The following is a 21,949-nucleotide window of genomic DNA, read 5'->3' as shown; positions in this document are numbered from 1 at the left end:
GTGAACTCCTTCAGAGCAGGAATTGTCTTTTGCCATTCTTTGTATCCCCAGTGCTTAGCCCATTGCCTGGCACATAGTAGGCACTTAATAAATGTTTATTTACCAACTGACTACAGATTACTTTGTAAGCCTTTGAATTGCAGAATCATTTTTTTTCCTACTTCAATAGAGATAAGATGCAGATTCCAGAAGAAAAGAAAAGTATCTATTGTGACCTACCTATTAAGCAACAAAGAAGAAAACTTGTTCAGGCTGTGAAGGACAATCCGTTTCTTATTGTGACTGGACGGACAGGAAGTGGTAAAACTACCCAACTCCCTAAATATCTTTATGAAGCAGGTAAATGTATTCTGGAATGTGTGATACATTTGATGAATAATACTAACAGTGATCATAGTGACTTCCCACCACTTCCCACATCTCTTCCAAACCTCACCTCAGGGCCCCAACTCCTTCCTCATTCTCAACAGATGACTTCTGATCCTCTACTAAGAATTTAGGGGTCTGGTCACTTACAAGAACTTCCAATAATCACCTCCTTGATTCTTCTAATCCTCTTAGTAATCTCACCCATCCTCTTATTTCCTTTTGTCTTAGAAAAAGAGGTAACACTCTTTCTAAAGCTAACTTCTACCATCACCTATACCAGTAATCTCAGCTCCTCCAAGATTTTGCTTCATCAATTATTCTTTCTTATGAAACTTCAATCTCTTCTACTTTATTTGGTCTTTCCCCTCAATCTACACATGTGCTCAAGTCTCCTCATCCTAAAAAAACTGATGTTATCATCCTATCTTCTTCCTCACCTTAAATGACAAATTCCTAGATAGAACAGTTGATATTTACCATCTCTCTTTCTCTGCCACTTATTCACTCCCTTGCATACTGGCTTCCCTATTGGTTGATTGATGAACCTGCGGGCTACTTCTCAGTTTCTTTTACTGACTTTTCATATTCTTACTGCCTCTTAAACACAGTTGTTTCCTAAGGTTTTCTCTTTTGTTCTCTTTTCCTCTCTTTCTGTATTCTCCCTTGATGATATATCTCATTCACGTCTGTGACTTCAGTAATCACTTGTATGCAGATGACTCCTAAATCCATAGCTTAACACCTAACCTTCATAGAGCTCCATTCCTGGGCCTGTTTCCTCATTCTCCTGGACCGCTCTGCAGCCTTTGACACTGGTGATCATTCTCTCCTCCTTGATGCTCTTTTCTCTCTTGGTTTTCAGGATACCACTGTCTCCTGGTTTTCCTCCTGCCTATGTATTTTCTCTGTCTCCTTTGCTGGACACTCCACCAGATCATGCCCTCTACCTGGAGGTGTCCCTTGGGGTTTTGTCCTGGACTTCTTTTCTTCTCCTTCTGTGCTTCTTCACTTGGTGATCTCATCAGCTCCCATGGATTTAATTACCATCTCTATGCTGATGATTCTCAAATCTACCTTTCCTGCCCCAATTTCTTCTCTGACTTCCAAACTCATATCTCCAGACTCACATCTTTCAGACATCTTGAATTGGTTATCCTGTAAACCTCTTAAGCTCAGTATGTCCAAAGTAGAACTCATTATATTTTCTCCTAAACCTGCCCTAACTCCTACCTTTCCTATTACTGTAGAGAGCAGCATCATCTTCTCACAGCCTAGAAGTCATGCTATATTCCTCACTGTCTTTCACCTGCCACATTCAAACCCTGCTGATTTCATTTTTGCAACATCTCTCGAATACAGCTCCTTCTTTCCCTTAACACTGCCATCACTGTGGTACAAGCCCTCATCACCTCTCACCTTGATTATTGTAGTAGCCTGCTGGTGGGTCTGCCTGCTACAAGTCTCTCTCCACTCTATTCATCTTCCGTTCAACCACTAAAATGATTTTCCCAAAATACGTGCCTGACCATATTACCCTCCTACTCAATAAATATCAATGGCTTCCTATTTGCTTCCAAGTGTAAATCCAAAATGTTCTCTTTGGCATTCAGAGCCCTTCATAATCTAGCCCACTTGTACCTTTCCTGTCTTTGATCCAGGGGCATTGGCCTCCTGGCTGTTTCACAAGCAAGAGACTTGAACAAGACTCTTAGCTCTGGGCATTCTCTCTAGTTGTCTGTCTCTAGAGAGCCTGAAATGCTCCCTCCCTCTTCTACTCTTGACTACTAACCTTTAAATCTTCAGTACTTGACTACTTTCCTTTAAGGCCCAACTAAAATCCTACTTTCTACTGGAAGTCTTCCCCAAAACTTCTTAATTCTACTGCCTTCCCTCTGTTAATTATTTCCTGTTTCTCATGTATATAGCTTGCTTTGTGTATATTTGTTTGTATGTTGTCTCCCCCGTTAGATTGTAAGCTTCTTGAGGACAGGGCCTGTCTTTTGCTTCTTTTTGTATCTTCAGTGCTCAGCACAATGCCTGCATTTAATAAATTGTTATTGATTGATCCCAGCTAATTCCTAGACATAATTATATATAATATAATATATGATATACTTCCAGGGTCTTACCAGACATGTCAAACTCAACATGTCTGAAACTAGATTCATTCTCCTACCCCCAGACCTTTCCAGATTCTTAAATTCTCCATTTCTCTTAATGATCAATTAACAATAATCCCAGTCTGGTATCTCAAGTCATTTTTTATTCTTCCTTCTTCCATACTTCATGTGACCAATCAGTTGCCAGATCTTACCATTTCTTTCACTCCTCCATCTCTCATATCTGGCCCTTGCTCTCCACTCCCCACTGTAGCCAGCATAGTTCAGTCCTTCATATCTTTTTGCCTAAGCCATTATAATAGCATTTTAATTGGTCTTCCTTTCTTCCTGGCTATTCCACTTCCAGACATTACAATTACCATTGCCCAGGTGATCTTCCTAATGTATTACTATGCTTCTATCCCTCCTCAACTCAAAAACCTTCAGGGGCTCCACATTGCCTACTGAATAAAGCAGAAACTTGTGGTCCAAGGCTTTCCATAGCAGATTTCTAACCTGTCTGCCCAGCCTTATCTCATACTCCTCCTTCCCCATATTCTGTTTCCATTAAAATATGCTACTCCCACCCCTTGTTCTCATCCTGTTGCCTTTGTTCATGCTTTCTCTCAAGCCTGGAATGGATTGCCCAAACCTTTTCTCTTCTTTCAAGGTCTAGCTCCTATGTGTTTACTGAGACCACTTTCTCCTTCCCACTCCTACTTGAAAGTGATCTCTCTTCTTAAACAACATTTTTCCTGGCCTTCTCCTTTGTACTTATTTCTCTACCTTGTATCAAAGTGATTTGTGTACTTGTCCTTCCACTCATTAGGCTGTAAACTTTCTGAGACTTCTCAGATCAATCTTTGTTTCCCCAGTGCTATTCACATAGTAGGCACTTAACTAATTGCATCTTGAATTAAATCGACCTAATTTCATCCCCAACGAAATTTTTCAATGTCAAAGATGAGCGTACTGTTTTTATTTATTGAGGCCCAGAGACATACAGATTGACCTTTGCTTAATTACATGTTTTATACTGCATGAGAGATAAGTACATTTTGACATAGCTTAGAGTTACCTTTCTTCAAGTCAACAAGCATTTATTAAGCACTATATGTCAGGTACTGTGCTAGAGATACAAAGGCAAGCAAAAACATGGTCCCTGCTCTCAAAGTGCCCCCATTCTAGTGGGGGAGACAACATATAGATAACTATATACATACAAATTACATATGGAACAAACCTAGGGAATTGTCAGAGGGAAGGCACTACTTGTGTATTGGGTGAGATTGGGAATGGCTTCTTACATAGGTGGGGATTTGAGCTGAGACTTGAAGGAAGGCAGGAAAACCAAGAGTCAGAGACAAGGAGGGAAGGCATTCTGAGATGGGGGACAGCCAAGGAAAAGGCAAAGAGCAAAGAGACAGACTTTTGTGTTTGAGGAACAACAAGGCCAATGTTCATGGATCATGGAATATGCAGAGGGGAGTAATTTCTTGTTACTTTTTGTCACAAAAAAAAGTTAAACTAATAGTGCCACAGCTCAAATCTGAGATAGTTATTGTTAGCAGCAATAACAAGTTTTTGGCCATAGAACAGGATTGTCCAGTATGGTCACTCCTGGACATGTGGTAAGTTGGTCACCCATCTATGAGGACTTTATACTGATGATGGGAAATCAGGAAATACTAACCTCTATTACATGGTGATCTTCTGTGTTGACAAATCCTGATTCCTCCTAATTCTAGTATCTTCTTTCTGTTGATTATCTCCAATTTATCCTGAATATAGCCTGTTTCTATCTATTTTCTATCTATTTGCAAGTTGTCCTCCCCTATTATACTTCGAGCTCCTTGAGAACAGAGACCGTCTTTTACCATTTTTTGCAACCCCAGTGCTTAGCACAGTGCCTGACACGTAGTAGGTGCTTAATGTTTATTGATTGACATTTGTGCAACTTGATTCCTTCTTTAGAACATTCTCAGATACACAGACCTTGCTAGCATCAACTCTACCATTATCTGATATTTTCAATGATGGATATGAGGAAACTGATGACAAAGTTGACAAATGGCAAGATGACTTTGTCATAATTATCAATTTAAGCATTTCTTTTATCTTAGAAAACCTATTTGACATATTTATATCCCCAGGGTTTAGAAACACTTGGTTTATTCTCTAAACAATATAAAATGGAAATGAAAAAATTCAAAGAAAAATTTAAAAGTATCCACTTTCAGTAAAAAGTGTCCGTATTCAGTAATCTGTATTGCTGCCTTAAATGTAGTTTTAAAATTCTGATATGTAACACTAAGTTGCGATATTGTCCTTTAAAAAGATTACAATTTTTTCTTTTACAAAAATTAGGTAACAGTAATAGGAAGAAACAAATGTATGATTTTGGTTTTTTGTCTTATTTTTGTTAGGGTTTTCGAAACATGGTACAATTGGTGTGACTCAACCACGAAAAGTAGCTGCCATATCAGTTGCTCAAAGAGTCGCTGAAGAAATGAACTGCTGTTTGGGAAGCTTGGTAGGATACCAGGTTCGCTTTGATGACTGTAGCTCTCAGGTATGAATGCATCAGTGGTTCACGATTATCTACCGAGTAAAGTTCAAGCTCCTTAGCTACCATTCAAAGCTCTCTACATCTGGCACCACACTACCATTTTTGCTTTATCTCATGTTATCCTCTGCTTATTTATTCTCTACTTTCTAGTCTCTGCTTTAGCCAGACTAGACTAATCACTGTTTCCCATATACACTTGGCATTTTGCTCTTTCCATGTCATTGTTCATGCTTTTTCCTATACCTGGAATACCCTTCCACACTCTTCCTGTTGAATTTCTACCTATTTTTAAAACTCTACTCAAACACTACCTCCCAGAAGCCTTGCCAACTCACTATACAGGCTGTCAGTCTGTTTTCCTTCACTCTCACCACCATGTAATTGGTTCATCTCCTTTTGCAGTCGTGGTTCTCTGATAACATCTTTTGTGTTCGTTCCTTGCAGTTCTTCTTAGTGACACATGGCAGCCTACTCACCCCCAGCTTTGTGCTTCTCCATTTCCCATCAGGTGGCCTACAGCTTTAATTTACTGAAGACTAGAGTAGTCCATGATTCACAGTTACGTACCATCTTAGATGGATATTGATGTTAAAGAAATACACCTTGGTGTCAATAGAAGCTTAGGGTCATCAAAAGCTTTGTAAAAATTTCCAAAGGCATTCTTTCTCTTACTCAGTTCTGGGCCCAACTCACCATTCATCACATCTGTTCAAGATTTGGTAACTAATGGAGCAACTCTATGGGCTGTCAATCTAGTTGCATGTCTTAATGTGAACAATAGGTATCATTCATCTATTTGGTTTTTCCTTTTCTTTTGAATGATTATATATTTTATTTAGATTTCATCTCTGCTCTGTCCCATTGCTTGAGGCAATCGTAGTGTTACCCTCAAACAGGTGCTCTCCTGAAGGATTTCTTAGATGAAGCAATGTGGTACACTCTACAAGAACATTGTATTTAAAACTGGAGGAACTGGGTTTAAATTCCACCTCTGCCACTTAATATGTATGTGACCTTGGGAAGTGACTTCATGTCTCTGAATCTCAGTTTCTTCTTTAAAGTTGGGGGATTGGACTAGATGACTTGTAAAGTCTCTTTCAGCTCTGGAGCTATAATCCTCAGCCTTTTCCATTTAGACTCTGTAATATCTTCCGTGATAGTGAAAAACACTTTTGGCAAGCATGCATCTTTCTCCAGTTTTAGGCTTCACTTGGCATTAATAATCAGAGAGTTGTCAAACAAATTTATCTCCATTGTTAAAACTTTCAAGGGATCATATGATTTTTGATACGTACTTGGAAGACTTATTGTACGAAAAGTTTTAAGAAATAGCATTGTGTCCTCAATCAAATACCCTTTTATAATTAACAAAAAGTAAGCATAGTGGGATCTTAAATTCTATGCACCTTTCAGTCAATTATGTGACTATAAAGATGTGATCTCCAAAATATCATTTGTGAAAGCCTATCTGTTTCCTTCTCGTATCTTCATTGATGACATCCAAGATATGTGGGTTGATTCTCATCAAGTTGGTAGAGATTGAAAAGTATGAGTATCAGTCATTACTAGTATTTTCTCTGTTGTCCTTTTCGGGCAGTAATAAGGGCCAGGATGGGCATCTTCTGCTCTTTTAGTTTTCTTAAGAATCAGTCCTTTGACACCCCCAACTGACTCAGAGTTAGTTGCCTCCAGCCCAGAGCGGCTTCAGGTACACTTGGACGAAGCCAGCTACCTTTTTCATCTTCTTTTTAAATGGTCATTTCTGCTTCTTCATTTGGCACATGGGGGACTGTGATGACTGAGTCCAAATAAGGTGGCTCATTGTCACTAAGAGAGAGGTTTTATTACAGACACTTGGAGGATATGAGACACCGGTTAATGTATCCCCCTTCCAGTCTCATCCTCGAGTACTCAGGTTGAGTGGGCTCGCTTGGACCTGTGGCTACACTTTTGGTAAACTCATATTTCCCTCCATTGCTTCTCATAACTTTATCAGATAATACTGGTCATAATCCTCAAACATCCTGTGAGACCCAGTTTGGTAAAGTAGAAAGAGCAGTGGGTTTGGAAACAGGACTTGTGTTCATCTCATCAGCTCTGCCACTTACTGCCTATAAACATCGGGCAAATCATTCAGCCTCTTTAGGCCTATGTTTCCCCATCTGATCTCTTAAGTTCTCTTCTAGCTCTGTGATCCTATGGTCCTATGTATGATTTTACAAATGAATTGCCCAAAATTGGTGTTGCCCTGACTATCATCTCTCCATTTTGACAAGGAGCTTTTTGATAGGTGTTTGGTGGCCAAATGGTTTCTGGACTCTTTTGATCTCATGTGACAATTAATCTACATGGGTTAAACCTCTTTTGGAAATGATGATAAGCTAATAGATTAATGTCCGTTCTATTCATTTCTCATTGTCAACAGCTTATTTAAATAGGACAGGTTGGAGTTGCCTCTATTGTGCACAATATATCTTTTTCGTTGTTATTTTTTAGTCTTGGTTTTGATATTTGTTCTAACAAATCTTTAGTCTGACTGCCTATAGGCAGCTGATTTGCACATCAATAACCAGTCTTTTCCTCTTTAGTTAAAATAATTTTTTTGTAATGTTACTTAAGGCTAGTTGTGTCCAATATCTCTCAACTTCCTTCTTGGAGAGATTATTCAAATATTCAGATGGATTTTATTGATTCATATGTTTCCCTAAAAAATGTCGATATCAACTTATGTCTGTTTATCTTATGTGATCTTTGTTTCTGTGTTCCCATAAGTTTTCAGAATGTTGTAGACTTTCTTTGTTTTCTCCTGACATCATGAAGCTACCAATGTTTCCAGAAGGCAGCTCTAACACTGGACTTGAAATCAGAAAGACCTCTGTTTAAATCCAGCCTCAAACACTTGCTAATTGTGTGACGCTAGACAAATTTAACCTTTGTTTTCCTTAGTTTCCTCAACTCTAAAATGGAGATAATAACAGCTACCTCCCAATGTTGTTTATCAAATGATATAATACTTGTAAAGCATTTAGCTTTAGCACAGTGTCTGGCACGGAGTAGGTGTTTAATAAATGTTTATTTCCTTCCAGTGGAACATACAGGCAGCATATATCAGTTTCATGGTATTGATGGTCTTTTGACAAGAGACTTTGATGTAGTCTATAAGCCTTTGGTCTCTCCCTTTTCTTCTAAACCATGTTTCTCAATGTATTTTTGTTGTCTTCAATTATGTCCATCTTTACACTAAAGCCATCAAGTACTAAAGTATTAAAATTGATTTAATTTAGACAGTCTTAGAAAAATATTTACAGGCTTTCTGAATTTCCTCGTCCTCTGCAACAGATGTTGGTGCATAAGCTGCAAATATCATGGTAGTCTTTTTGCAGATTCTTATTTAGAGTTCAGCATAAGGAGATGACCAAGCACATAAAGAAATGAGTTCTCTTGTTGATCTTGGATACGCAAAAAACCCAGCTCTGCTCTGCTGACTCTTTATTTGTCCCTCCAGAGAGACCTGTGAGCTGCCCTTTCATTTAGCTACAGCTCACTTTTATCTTCTGATTTCATTTATACAAGTTCCTTGAGGGCAAGGATTGTTGTCTTCCCAGTATCTGGCATGCCTGGCACATGGTAGGAGCTTACAAAATGCTTGTAGACTGATAGTAAGAATATCAAGATTTATATAATTCACTTTCTCTCTTTTTTTTTTTTAAAGAAATCCCAAGTGACAATTTTCTTTATTGCTCTCAAGATTCTCCAGTCTAAAACTTATAGCTGTAAGATTCCTTGACATAGAGGTCATGCTTGTATTCTTAAAGCCAAAATGAGTGAGATTATTTCATATTTCGTTTTCTCTCTTAGGTCTAAGGTGGTTTTCTCTTTAGTGTTTAGCCCTGGGATTAGTTGTGATAGCCCATATGGTATTGAGATTTCTCTGAGTTTTATTTGAGATAAATAGGTAGCACATGATTATACATGTAAGAGATATTCGTAAAAGGACTTCTAATAGGAATTCTAATTCTAAAAGGAATTCTAATAGCTGCAGGGAGCTTTCCTCCTATTACAGCTTCTAGAGATTTCCATCTTTCTTCTCCTTTTGCACACTGTAGATCCCCCTGCTGCCTGACATCTCAACCAGGCTAAGCTCTGACTTTTTACTTTGTCTCACTGCTACTCCCTATGGAATTGGAGTTATGAGATGGGAGACAGTAGGGTGCAGGGGAGGGTAAATAAATGCCTCACTGCTTCTCTGTTATACCCCAAACTCCCTTCATCCTTCTAACTCTCATTCTGCCTCCTCCTCCCTAAGGCCCTGCCTGATTCCTTACTCATTTCCTTTTTTTCTTTTTTTTTTTTTGCAAGGCAATTGGGGTTAAGTGAATTGCCCAGGGTCACACAGCTAGTTAGTGTCTGAACCAGATTTGAACTCAGGTCCTCCTGACTCCAGGGTTGATGCTCTATCCACTGTGCCACCTAGCTGCTCCTCCTTACTCATTTTCAGCACCATCCCAGGTCTTCTATCTTTTACTACTCTCTCTAATACCTCACCTCCTGAATCCTTGAAAATCCTGCTATTTTTCTTAATAGTCACTGATCTTATTATAATTTTATATTATGCTGTTTTGAAATTGGTTTTTAAAAAGTTTCTCAAATTTATTATTTATTTTTAACATTTTTTTGAATTTTTCCTCATTTTTAATATTTTTCCTCATGAGTCCTTCAGAATTGACTTGCATCATTGTATTGATCAGAGTAGCTAAGTCTTTCACAATTGATCATTGTACTGTGCACAATGTTCTCTTGGTTCTGCTCACTTCACTTTGCATCAGTTCATATAGGTCTTCCCAGGTTTTTTCTGAACCTACCCCTTTCATCATTTCTTATAGCACAGTAGTATTCCGTCACAATTATATACCACAACTTGTTTAGCCATTTCCCAATTGATGGGCATCTCCTCAATTTCCAATTCTGTGCTACCACAAAAAGATCTCATTTTGAAATTGTTTTAACTGATTAACTTTAATTTCATTTCTGTGGCAGAAACTATTGGAGTGAAAATTTTAGAGGGACTAGAAGTGTTTAACATTTTATCTAAAATGTCTGTGGCACTATAACTTGCTATATTATGCTGTTTAACCCTCAGGATACAGCGATCAAATACATGACTGATGGATGTCTACTAAGACATATGATGGTTGACCCAGACCTTACCAAATTCAGTGTCATCATTTTGGATGAAGCCCATGAAAGAACTCTAACAACAGTAGGTATTGTTATTGGGTGTCTTGTTATCAAATACCATGAAATTTGTGTTTAGTTTTGAGGAAATGAGATGTTTTTCTTCATTCATCTTTTATCCTTATATGAATTGTTTCCTTATATCTATAGAAATCAGTGTCCTTCTGTGGATTATTCGTTCTCTCCATTTTTACTGGTTACTGGTAGGAATATGTTTGAAATAAATTGTCTTTTTAGGAACACGCATGTGTTTTGATGGTAACTTTTCTTTTAGGACATCTTATTTGGTTTGCTGAAGAAATTGTTTCAGGAGAAGTCGCCTAACAGGAAGGAGCACCTGAAGGTGGTGGTGATGTCAGCTACAATAGAGTTGGTTGGACTCTCAGCCTTCTTTGGAAATTGTCCAGTAGTTGACATTCCTGGAAAGATTTTTCCAGTCAAAGAGATATTCTGCAACTTGATTGGCCCAAAAGACAAAGAAAACTCTTCATATGTTAATGCGGTACTACTTAGAACACTTATTTCTTTGTTTCCAAACCACATTTCTGGTCAGCTGAGTTCTGGTCAGCTGAGTAACCTAGACATTCATCTACACCCTTTGCTGCTTTTGTGGAGATTCCCCATTTTGATGATTCTTTTCAAGTGTCATCTCAGCTTTCTGTAGCTCATGTTTCATTCATTAATTCAACAAACATTTATTAAGCATCTGCTACATACCAGGCTCTGTGCTGGGAATACAAAGACAAAAACCTCGGTCCTAGGAAGCTTATATTCTGCTGGGGGTAAACAACATGAACACAGATAAACAAATACAAAATATATCCAAGTAAATACAAAGTACTTTCTTGAGGTAAGGGCATTAACAACTGGAAGATCAGAATAGGACTGATTGGAAAGTAGAAGCTGAGCAGATTTAGAAGGAAACTAGGGATTCTAAGAGTCAGAGGTGAAGAGGAGATGTATTCCAGTCATGAATAGCCCTTGCAAAGGCACATGTGTGTCCTTCTAGGTGCGGCCTTTTGACTGAGTCCGAGTTTTTCAGAACAGATCCTTTTATTAAGGGGATTTGTTCTGTGAAGTTTTTGAAATCAGTCAGAGGGCCACACTTGAGGACCTAGAGGGTCTAGACCATAGATCTAGATTTTCTTGGTAAGGAGGCAGTGTATTAATGGAATTTTCCCACAAGGGCAAGCTAAATCTGAACTAATGAGGAAAAATAGATGAGAACAATCTAATATTGCCTTCTTTGTCAGATCCCTTTGCAGATGAAATATTGTATATGGGACAGCTTTACCTGGGATAAGTTGGATTTTTTGTGGAGCAAAGGGAAAATCCCTGATTGCCCTAGGTTGATGGGTCTTTTGCTTCTTGTTTTCTCTAGGTTGTAAAAGTGACTATAGAAATCCATTTGAATGAATCGGCTGGAGACATCTTGGTGTTTCTGACTGGTGAGGATTCCCCTTCACGTTCTCATTTCTTACTGCATGTAAAGAGCAGCAGTGAGGCATGTAATGAGTCAGGAGATCTGGGGAGCTTTGCCATAGCCTTTGTCAGATGAGCTAAATTTAGTCTTTGCATGCCTGTATGTAAAAACTGTGCAAACAATACTGCACCTGTGTGTATGGCAGAAGAATCTGAAAATAATGCTAATTATTTATTATTTATTTATTCATTATAAAAATAATGTTTGAACTTCTGCTGAAGGGCACTAAATAAGTGTACAGTGGAGGTGGAACTATGATCAGTTCCTAGTCATATGATAGACTTCCAGGCAGGCCTGAATGGCTACAGCTTCCCAGAGCTCTATCCCACCCGCGACTTTCTTCTTGCCATGATGGGATGTTGCCATGCCTAGGCCCTTTGTGACTCCTGGTTGTGATGTGACAAGTATGTGGCTCATAGAATCACTTATGGCAGCTATTTGGAGTTTAAAATTAGAACAGTTAAATTCCAAACTAGGGTAACTCTTGAGCATCCTATTAACAGGAATGAGTCATTTTATTGTCTCACCTCCTACTCCCGACTTGTCCTAATGTCAGGAATGAGGCAGACTAAGGATCTCTTCTTCTTAGGGAGCCTCAAACAGCCCGAGAGAGGCAGTTGCTCTTGGACTGACATCTCTGTCCATTCAGTTCAATTCAGCAACCAGTTATTAGATGCCTACTGTGCATAAAGGCCCATCTTGTTATAAATTGGCCCTTTTCATCAGCGTGTCATCTTACTCCAAGTAATGTATTAATAAATTATAAGGGATGGGGAAAATGGTGAGAGGGGGGATGGAAAGGATAGTAATAGTAATGCAAAAAAAAGAAAACAAAAGAATGTCAATGAAACATTTAAAAATATGCAGAAGAAAGCAGACAGATTCAGAAGGGATCACAGACAAGCAGGGCAGAGTGGGTACTGCTGTGTTTAAATTTATGATATACTTTTTTAAAAAGCTGTACTTAAAAAGAGACCCTCACTATTAAAAGAAGGTCACATTTCATAATCGCCCATTTACTCTTACTTATACTTACTCATTCCTCACTCTTAGAAGAGGGTCACATTTCATAATCTGTCCTCTTTTTCTGGTCTTTGTATGTGGAAATGTTGGTGTTTGTCAAGTTTGTAGTAAAAAACAGGCAGAAAAAAAACCAACACAATCTGAGGGAGGAAAATTCAAGAGGTTTAGAGTTATGAGCTTAATTTTTTTCCCTGTGAGATTTTTATTTTTAATCCTTTGGAAATTGTTATTTCCTATAACTTGAATTTTTAAAATTATGATTAATTACACATTCAAAGTAATGAAGCAGTATAAGGCAGTGATACTCTAGATTCATTTTCATCTTAATAATGCCACCTTACATTACTTCATCATTTTACAGTGTTCGTGGTACCCTCACAGTCTGTCAGTGGATCCCCATAGGAACACTATGAAACAGGCAAGGCAGATATTATCATGTTCATTTTACTAATTAAAAAAATAAAGCTCATTGAATTTTAGGGACTTATCTAAGTTAAACTAGTTATAGGTATAGGTATAACCAGAATTAAAACTCAGGTGTTCTCACCTCTGGTCCAGTAAGTATTCTTTCATAGCCCCTTGCTGCCTCTCCTCTCCCTTATGAGGATCTTTATTAACTTATTTTATTAATTTTTAATTGTAACTTTAGCAGTCTCAACCCAAACAAAATGAGGATTAAAGCCACAATCCAAACTGTATTTTGAAAGAATCATTTTGAAATTTTTTATTAATATCTCTTGCGGATTTTTTATTGTTAAATCGTTTTTCAGTTGTGTCCAACACTCTGTGACCCTCTTTGGGGTTTTCTTGGCAGAGATCCTGGAGGAATTTGTCATTTCCTTCTCCAGCTCATTTTACAGATGAGGAACTGAGGCAAGCAGTGTTAAGTGACTTGCCCAGGGTCACCCAGCTAGTAAGTATCTGAGGCCAGATTTTAAGTCAGGAAGATGAGTCTTCCTGACTCCATGCCTAGCACTCTATCTACTGCACCACCTGGCTACCCCTGTCTTTTGTTTTCCATCAGCTTAATTTCTGAATAATATCCGTTCCCCATCTCTTCCTCAGAGGGTAACAAAGAGTAATAAACAAAAGGGAAAGAAAAACTTTTCAACAAATTTAACCAACACATCAACTCAATCTGACAGGATCTGCTACATTACACACCTATCCCTCTACAAAGAAGGGAGAGCTATTTTCTCACCTCTTTTCTGGGGCACATTTGATCCTTATAACTATAAAGTTTCATTTAAAAATAATAGATTTTCACAAAATGATAGTTTATTGTATCCCCTTCTCACCTTAGCTGGATACTTTTATAAAGTTCTGTTGTTGTTTGTGTAATCTAAATTTGAAAGAACAACAACAACAATAATCGCTAGCATTTATATAGCATTTTAAAGTTTGCTAAGCAGGGGCAGCTAGGTGGCTCAGTGGATGGAGCACTGGAGTCAGGAAGACCTGAGTTCAAATCCAGCCTCAGACACATGATACTCACTAACTGTGTGACTCTGGGCAAGTCACTTAACCCCAACTGCCTCATCAAAAAAAAAAAGTCGACAAATAAAGTTCGCTAAGCACTTTACAGGTGTTATCTTGTTTGATCCTCTCAATAACTCTGGGAGTCAGATACTATTATTATCCTCATTTTACAGATGAGGAAACTGAGGTAAAGTGACTTACCCAGGGTCACAGAGCTAATAAGTGTCTGAGGCCAGATTTGAACTGAGGTCTTCTTGACTCCAGGCCCAGTGCTCTATCCACTGTGCCACCAGCTACAAAGGATCTGTAACCTTGTCAGAATAGACAACTCAGAGGAGTTGGCAGAGGCACCATTAGCTTGAGAGTTACGTAGCTAAGAATTGTTAGAGACAGAATCTGAAGCCTCCTGACCCTGAGCTGAGTCCTCTCTTCTCTCTTCTGCTCCGCCTGTATAGTCTGTGGACAGAGACACAATGAGAACTGGGCTTGTGATCTCAGCAGGGTAGGGCGCTGTGGCTAAGGGAGTCCCTCTGCTGATGAAGGCCAGCCCCTTCTGCACCACTTAGATTGTGAGAGAGGTGCCCGGGTGTGACCTGGCAGAGGTTGGGCTTGTAGTCCGTTTAACACATATAATGACAAGCTATTTCTAATCCACTCATAATTACATCCTTACATTAGTTTTGCTCTTCGGGTGCTTATGTGAATTTTTTTTCTTTCTACCCATTTTAGGCCAGTCAGAAATTGAGAGAACTTGTGAATTACTTTTCCAGAAGGCAGAGTCTATTGATTACCAGTATGATGTTCAAGACAACTCCGTAGACGGTTTGCTGATATTGCCATTATATGGAGCAATGCCAACAGGTACTAATTTAAAACACAGTTTTTATCATATAAGAATTTTGTCTGAAGTGATTTTTTGCATTTGAGAGTACAGCAGAAGCTCTTTTACATTTGATTTGATGGGAACAGAGGATATCTGTGATTACTTTTCCAGAAGCATTAGAAATCAGTTTTATTTCTTAGCCTGCCATGTTGAGTTGTATCCTCACTCAGTCACCAAAACAAAAGCCAGAGTGGACTCCATGTGGAAGGAAGGCTATCTTACGGTGACAGTCACACCTTTGACACTGCATGGAATTTGGTTACAACTGCTAAACATCTGGAGATGTCGCATTTCCAATTATATCTGAGACCAAACTCAGTGCATAGCTTCCTTTAGTTAGCTAAATGTATTTCTTAAAATAAATAAAATGGGCCCATTCTATTACATGGAATTCAAGGTTTAACTCCAGATTATTTGGTTGTGCTGAGTAAGTATTGATTAAAGTATGTGACCAGTGTTTAGAGAGGTTATTGTTGCTGTAGGTAGTTGTGGTAGCATCTGGCCTATGAAACCTAAAGTTTATATCCTATTTAGGACCTCAAGATTTTAGAGTTGGAACAAACCTTAGAGATCATCTGGTTCAACCCCCTCATTTGACAAAGGACACAGCTTGGGTCCAGAGGAGTTAAGTGATTGGCATAAGGTCACACAGCTTGTAAGTGACAGAAGTTACTCTTTGAATCCAGGCTCCTGACTCCAAGTCCAAAAGAACTTTTAATTGAACAAGGATCATTTAATATAGTTGACTTTAGATTTGATATGCTGTCAGCTTATTTGAATTAGGTTATTGTTATCTATCAAAACACTCCAAATTTAGAGTAATATTCTTATGCCAAATGGCCAGACCAAATGCTGCTTCATGATGTTATAAGTAGCTCCCTGTTCTTGACCTCAGTGTTCTGAGTACTCATAGCCCACATCTATATTTTTCGGTTTTTGTCAACAGAATCTGGGGGTGTCTGTTTAGGTGACTCCTTGTTTTCTACAAATTGGACTTCTGGCCCCATTACATGTGTTTGCCTTATAGTTGACAATTGGATATGAAGCTATTTAAGGTTCATCAGTGCTTTACTAGTGTCAAGATCCATCAGTAGGACTAAATAGGGCTTTGTGGAAGAATTATATGAGCCAGTCAACATTGAAAGAAATAGGCTCGGGGCAGCTAGGTGGCACAGTGGGTAGAGCACTGCCCCTGGAGTCAGGAGGACCTGAGTTCAAATGTCCGGTCTCAGACCAGACACTTGACACTTATTTCCTAGCAAAAAAAAAAAAAAAAAGAAATAGGCTCTTTTATTTGGTATGTTAAAGAGAAGCCCACATGGCTTCACTAGAGATACCCTATGGATCAAAACATAAGAACAACAAAGGAAGGGGATTAGAGCATCCACTGACCCTTTCCACCTTGTCACTGGGGGGGTGGGGTGATATCTCTGAGGTAGGGCAGCCCCATCAACCTCTTTACACCGGGACTAGAACTTAAACCTCTGAAGTCTGGCTTAGAATGGGTAGGGAAGGAATGCAATTAGGAGATAACACATAGGAGGGAGGAACATGCCTAGGGAAGATAATGGCCCACGGGACAGAGAAAGATTAGGCTGGGAAAAAACAAAAACAAAACATTTTCTGTAAGACTATCACAGCCAGCAACAGGGAATTTCCTTACCTACTTCCCTGTTAATTCATACAAGTCTTTCCATATTTCTCTGAATCTCTCATATTGCTTATGGCACAAGAAAATTCCATTGTATTCATATGCCACAGTTTGTTCAGCTGTCCTTATTCAAAAAGGACCTTTCCATTTGTCTCTGATCTCCTTTGGATATAAATTTAATACTAATGTTGCTGAATCAAGGGGTATAGAGAGATTAGTGACTTTTGAGGTGTAATTCCAAATTGCTTTGCAGAGTGATTGAACCATTTCGCAGCTCTTTAAATAGCACACTGGTGTGTCTGACCTCTCACACCCCTCCAGTAATTGCTTTTTTTCCTTTCTATTGCCATCTTTGCCCCAAAATGGGTGTGAGGTAGAATCTCAGAATTGTTTTCATTTGCATTTCTTTTATTAGTAGTAATTTTGGATGTTTTTTTTTTATGTGGTTGTTGACTGCTTGCATTCTTCATTTAAGAATTGCTTGTTTATATGTTTTGACCACTTATTTATTAGGGGAATGGCTCTTCTTTTGCAATGTTTCTTGCACCTCTCCTTTTCCATTCCCACTTCTCTCAATTTAGTTGTCTTTATCATCTCACACTTGAAACACTACAATATCCTTTTACTTTTCCTCCTGCTTGTGGTCTCATCTTCTTCCAATCCATTTTATTTTTAAAATTATTTTTATCTTGATTCTGAACTTAAACACCAAATAGAGTGGGCATTATACGTTATTAAACAAAACAAATTCCCACATTGGCAGTATCTGAAAAGAAATGTTTTATTTTTCATCTTAAGTCCATCAGCCCTCTCTGAGGTGATGGGTTCAAGCACACTTCATCATCAGTCTTTTTGAACTGTGGTTAGTTATTGCATTGATCAGCATTCTCAAGTCTTTCAAAGTTGTATGTGTGTGTTTTAGGGAAATACAAAATTTCTTATCATTTTTATTAACCATAGCTTAGAAAAAGTCTTTTCTCATATTCTTAAAAACTTTTGTAGAAAAAAAAACTTAGACTACCTTTCCTTTTTCCTCCTCATCTTTTTCCCCTTCATTTATTTGAAGCATATTTTTAAAATATTTAGTAGATTAGCCAATAATCTATAGGTTCTCACATTTAGTAGTTTATTTTTATTTGAGAAGTATTGTTTTATTTTTTAAAAATAGTATAGCCTTTATTTTTGTTAAGTACAGCATTTTGAAAATAAAACATCTGCCCTTGCTTTTGCAACCTTCTAAATTTGTATGCTTATAAACAATCATTTGTGGTACTATTTGTTTTAAATGTTTATCTTTTATTTGGGTCTTGGTTGCTGTTTGATAACTTCTTTAAGTGGAGAAGACTTAGAACAAAGTCTTTTTGTGTGCCTGTTTCTTAAATATCCAGCCCTTTCCTTGATATACTAGATAGACAGTTCACTTCTTAACTTTGCAAATATCACAGTTTAATTTCTCCATTTGTCCTCTTTTTCCTTGAGAAGTCTGTGGTCCTAATCAATGTCCTTTGGTATTTAATTTCTTTCCTCTTACAGCATTTTTACCCTTGTTATTGTACTATTGGAATTTGACTGTAAATTGGGTAAGAGAGTTGAATCTTAGGTTTTTGTCTTGTTAAAGTCCTTTAAATGCTTAATTCTGAGAAGTTTTCTTAAGTAATTTCTTATAATAAGAAGGATGAGGATTAAGAAAAGGCCATTAAATTTGATAGGTAAGAGAAAAAAGCAGTTTCATTTGAATGATAAGATCAGAAGCCAGACTGCAGAGTTAGGAAAAGAATGAGAGGAAAGGAAGTAGAGGTACTGATGGGGATGGGATCCAAACCCCTAAAAGGAAAAGACCATGTCTTTGTATCTGGACCCCAAAAAGGAAAAGCCCTGGACTTTTCCACATGATCAAGTCTCTGGGGTTCGCCTGAGGCTATAATCCTCTCATTGTGGCCTACTCCCAATCTCCCAATTATCTGTCACCTCCCTGGCTACTTCCCACCCTAGATCATATCTAGACCCCATTCTCCCTCCCAGTCACCCCAGCCTACTGGCCACTCCCATCACGATTCTCCCTAGACCCCTTCTTCCAGTCACCCCAGACTACTTGGCCACTCCTAGATCCCTCCCACAGTCTTTGTATATATACACACAATCCATCTCCCCTCCGTTAAGGGTCTGGCCAATATGGCGGATTGTTAGACTCACACCCACCCTCTACTGGTGTTTTAATAAACCTTGTCTTTGGCTGAAAGAAGGCTTGGGTCAAATTCTTTTGGGCAGGACCCACGTATCGCTATTTTGGGGTCCTAGCACCCCTAAATCTCAACAGTACTAATTGTAGATAGGATTTTGACCTCAGAAAGTGAAGAAAGATAGAAGATGAGAGCCAGCACTTTTGGTGGGAGTGGTAGGCCCTGCTTGGGCTCACCCTGGGTTCTTGAGCTGACCTCCACCTCCTGGAGTTAGGCCCCACCCTACCCCACTGTCCCTTTAAGGTTCAAAACACTGGGACCTGGTGCAGAGGGCCCTCATAGCCCCTGGGCATCTGGGCGGGTCTAAGTTGACCCTTCCGCATCCCTGGGGCTAGGGGTGTAGTACTCCCTATCCTAAGATCCAGATCCGCATAAAATGTTTTGGCTCTTCCTTTGTACCAAAAGAAGTCTGAACTTCTTTTTCTTTTGTGGGGTGTATACAGTACCTACTTGTAAAATTTGGATTAAGTACTCCGTCATAAGGCTCTGTGTTGTCAGCTGGCCTTTGTGTGTCTCTGCAGCTTCCACAAAACTCCCCAAAAATTTACATTTAATTTCTTATGCCAACCTGCAATATATTGAAACTGTGATGGGGAAAGTCTCCATGTGGAAGGGATACTGTAATCCTAGCATGGCAGTGCCTCCACGGCTGCTGCTCCTGTTGCTGGTCTCCTCCTACGTGCCAACCTCTCTGGCTTTCTGCCTGCCCTGGGGCTTTCTCTGGGGAGCCTTCCCTCTTGCTGCCTCTGGACTCACAGTTTTGCCCCAAATTGCTCCTTTGCCCTGTCTCTGATTGCCCTGGGAGGCTCCTGGCTCATTTGCCTGCTATACAGTCACTTATGGAACCAGGACTTATTTAAAATGTTTATCTTTTTGACTTGGGGCTTGGTTGCTCTTTGAAACAATTTGAAATGTACATGTCTCTCTTTTTTGGGGGGGGGGGCTGCTTCTTAAATATGCATACCTTGCCTCAATATCAGGATACCACGCACTCAACTTGCTGGTGGGCCTCCTTTTCCTATTACCCATGAGCTTCTGACTGACTTTTTGTGCCGTTCTGTGGTAGAAGAAGTTTCTTGTGGCATTTCTTGATCATTATTTGGTGTGGTTTTTCTGGAGTAGGCATGAAGGAGTTTTGGGGAACCTGCTTCTGATCAGGCAGCCAGCTTGCATTCTACTCCAGTCTCCCTACTGTGTTCCCCTCATGTTGTGAAAGGCTTTCCTTGCCTCCACGTAGTGTAGTCTCTGCTTTCTTCAAAGCTCCGCTCAACAGATCCTGCCTGAGACCTTTCCTGATCCTCAGCTGCTTGTGCCGCCCTAATCTCCCCAAATTACGTGCATGTTTTGTATGTACTTGGTATGTACATGTGGACTCCCTTAATCAAGTGTAAGCTTTTTGAGGGAAGAGGCTGTTTCTTTTTTTTTTCTTTGTACCTCTAGGGCCTAGCACAGGGCCTAGCACAGGGCCTAGCAAATAGTAGATGCTCAATAAATGCTTGTTGATTGATTGACCTGGGAATCCATGCCACACAGGACCTCTAGAATTGGGGCATCAGTGTTAAAAGCAGGATGCCTATTAGCCCTTCTGCTGTTACCCCTTCTGCCCCACAATAACCTTGACCCTGGCTTTCTCCAGTCTGTTATCTTCCTCTGCACTCTCTTTCCAAAATCCTCCTCTATTATTAACCAACCATCCTTTATCTTAGATCTTTCCCTTTTTACATTCCTTCTATCTTATGGTACTCACTGCAACCTAGTTTTCTCCTAAAGACAACACCTATCTCTTGGAACCCTCTCCTGTACTAATGTCATACCCACAGCACCAGGAGGAGGATGTGGAATGCTCCTTGCTCTCCAGTGCCATTTTCAGACCCATCTCCCACCATTATGACACAGCAGCCACTGCTGTGCCTTTAAAATTTGCCCCATTCTATCCAGATCCCTGTTCCTATCATCTGTGGACCTCCAGGTCTCTCCTTCCCAATAAATTCAATACCAACCTCATAGTCTTCTCCACCCCAAACCTCCCCATCCCAAACCCCCAAACAGCTTGGCATCCTTAACCTCTTAAGATCCTTAACCTCTTCAACTCCTATGACCTTTGTCATCATTCTTCCTCCACCACATGACCATGTGCAGGTATGGATCATACCTTGGATCCTATCTCCAGCTAAATAACTCCAACGCAACTGAATTTGCCTCCGGTGCTAGAATTCCTAGTTACAGCTCCAGAATTCAGTCATTCTCCAGTTGTTGGGCATGGAGGTTGTTTCCAGTTTTTTATTGTTACGAATACAACAGCTCTGAATATTTTTACAGAGATGAATCTTTTTCCTGTCAACACTTTGTTTCTTTGGGATCTTATCAAATGATTATTGCATTTATTCAGTACCAATGTGACAAGCACTATGTTAGGTGCTAAGGGTACAGATACAAAGAGTGAAATAATTCCTGCTCTCAAGGAATGTACGTTTTAGTGGGGAAGATTTTCAGATAATACTTTAAACAAATCTCTGCTGGTTTCTTCTTTAAAAAAAAAAAAAGTATAACCAAAGAGTGTGGTGATAATTATGTACCACCACAAAGTGAATGCCAGAAGCCTGACTTGTGAAACATATCAGAGCAGCAGTCTTGAAGCTTTTTAGGTGGTTCTAATGGCATTAATGGGGAATGAAGAGAGAATCACAACAGTTTTGTTCACAATTAGTGGATTTTGAAAAGGCAGTCAGTCAGCAAGCATTTATTAAGTACTTACTATAAATGAGTAGATTAAAGATAGACTAGACTATCTAAAATAAAAAATAAACAGAATCGAGCATTTCTACTTTGTGCAGATTGTTAGCTGATCTGTGAGATGTATTTACTCTTATAATTGAGCGAAGGGCTTTCACTTTACTTTCACATGGATTTCTTCCATG

General features: G+C 39.1%; 1 protein-coding gene across 2 annotated transcripts in view; it reads left to right on the top strand.

Moving 5' to 3' along the window:
- Positions 1–21,949, top strand: part of DHX40 (DEAH-box helicase 40) — a 48,666-nt gene that overhangs the window by 1,691 nt on the left and 25,026 nt on the right. The window contains exons 2-7 of one of the 2 annotated variants that reach the window (XM_027870646.1): positions 170–339; positions 4,895–5,040; positions 10,178–10,297; positions 10,547–10,774; positions 11,654–11,720; positions 14,987–15,118. In XM_027870646.1, coding sequence (XP_027726447.1) covers positions 170–339; positions 4,895–5,040; positions 10,178–10,297; positions 10,547–10,774; positions 11,654–11,720; positions 14,987–15,118 — 863 coding nt within the window. The remainder of the gene's footprint in view (positions 1–169; positions 340–4,894; positions 5,041–10,177; positions 10,298–10,546; positions 10,775–11,653; positions 11,721–14,986; positions 15,119–21,949) is intronic. The other variant, XM_027870647.1, reaches the window with a different exon arrangement.

Source organism: Vombatus ursinus, unplaced genomic scaffold, assembly GCF_900497805.2.
Source record: "Vombatus ursinus unplaced genomic scaffold, bare-nosed wombat genome assembly UNPS02014797.1, whole genome shotgun sequence".
NCBI lineage: Eukaryota > Metazoa > Chordata > Mammalia > Diprotodontia > Vombatidae > Vombatus > Vombatus ursinus.
Note: the sequence above shows the minus strand (reverse complement) of the source record. Positions and strands in the feature narration are given on the sequence as shown.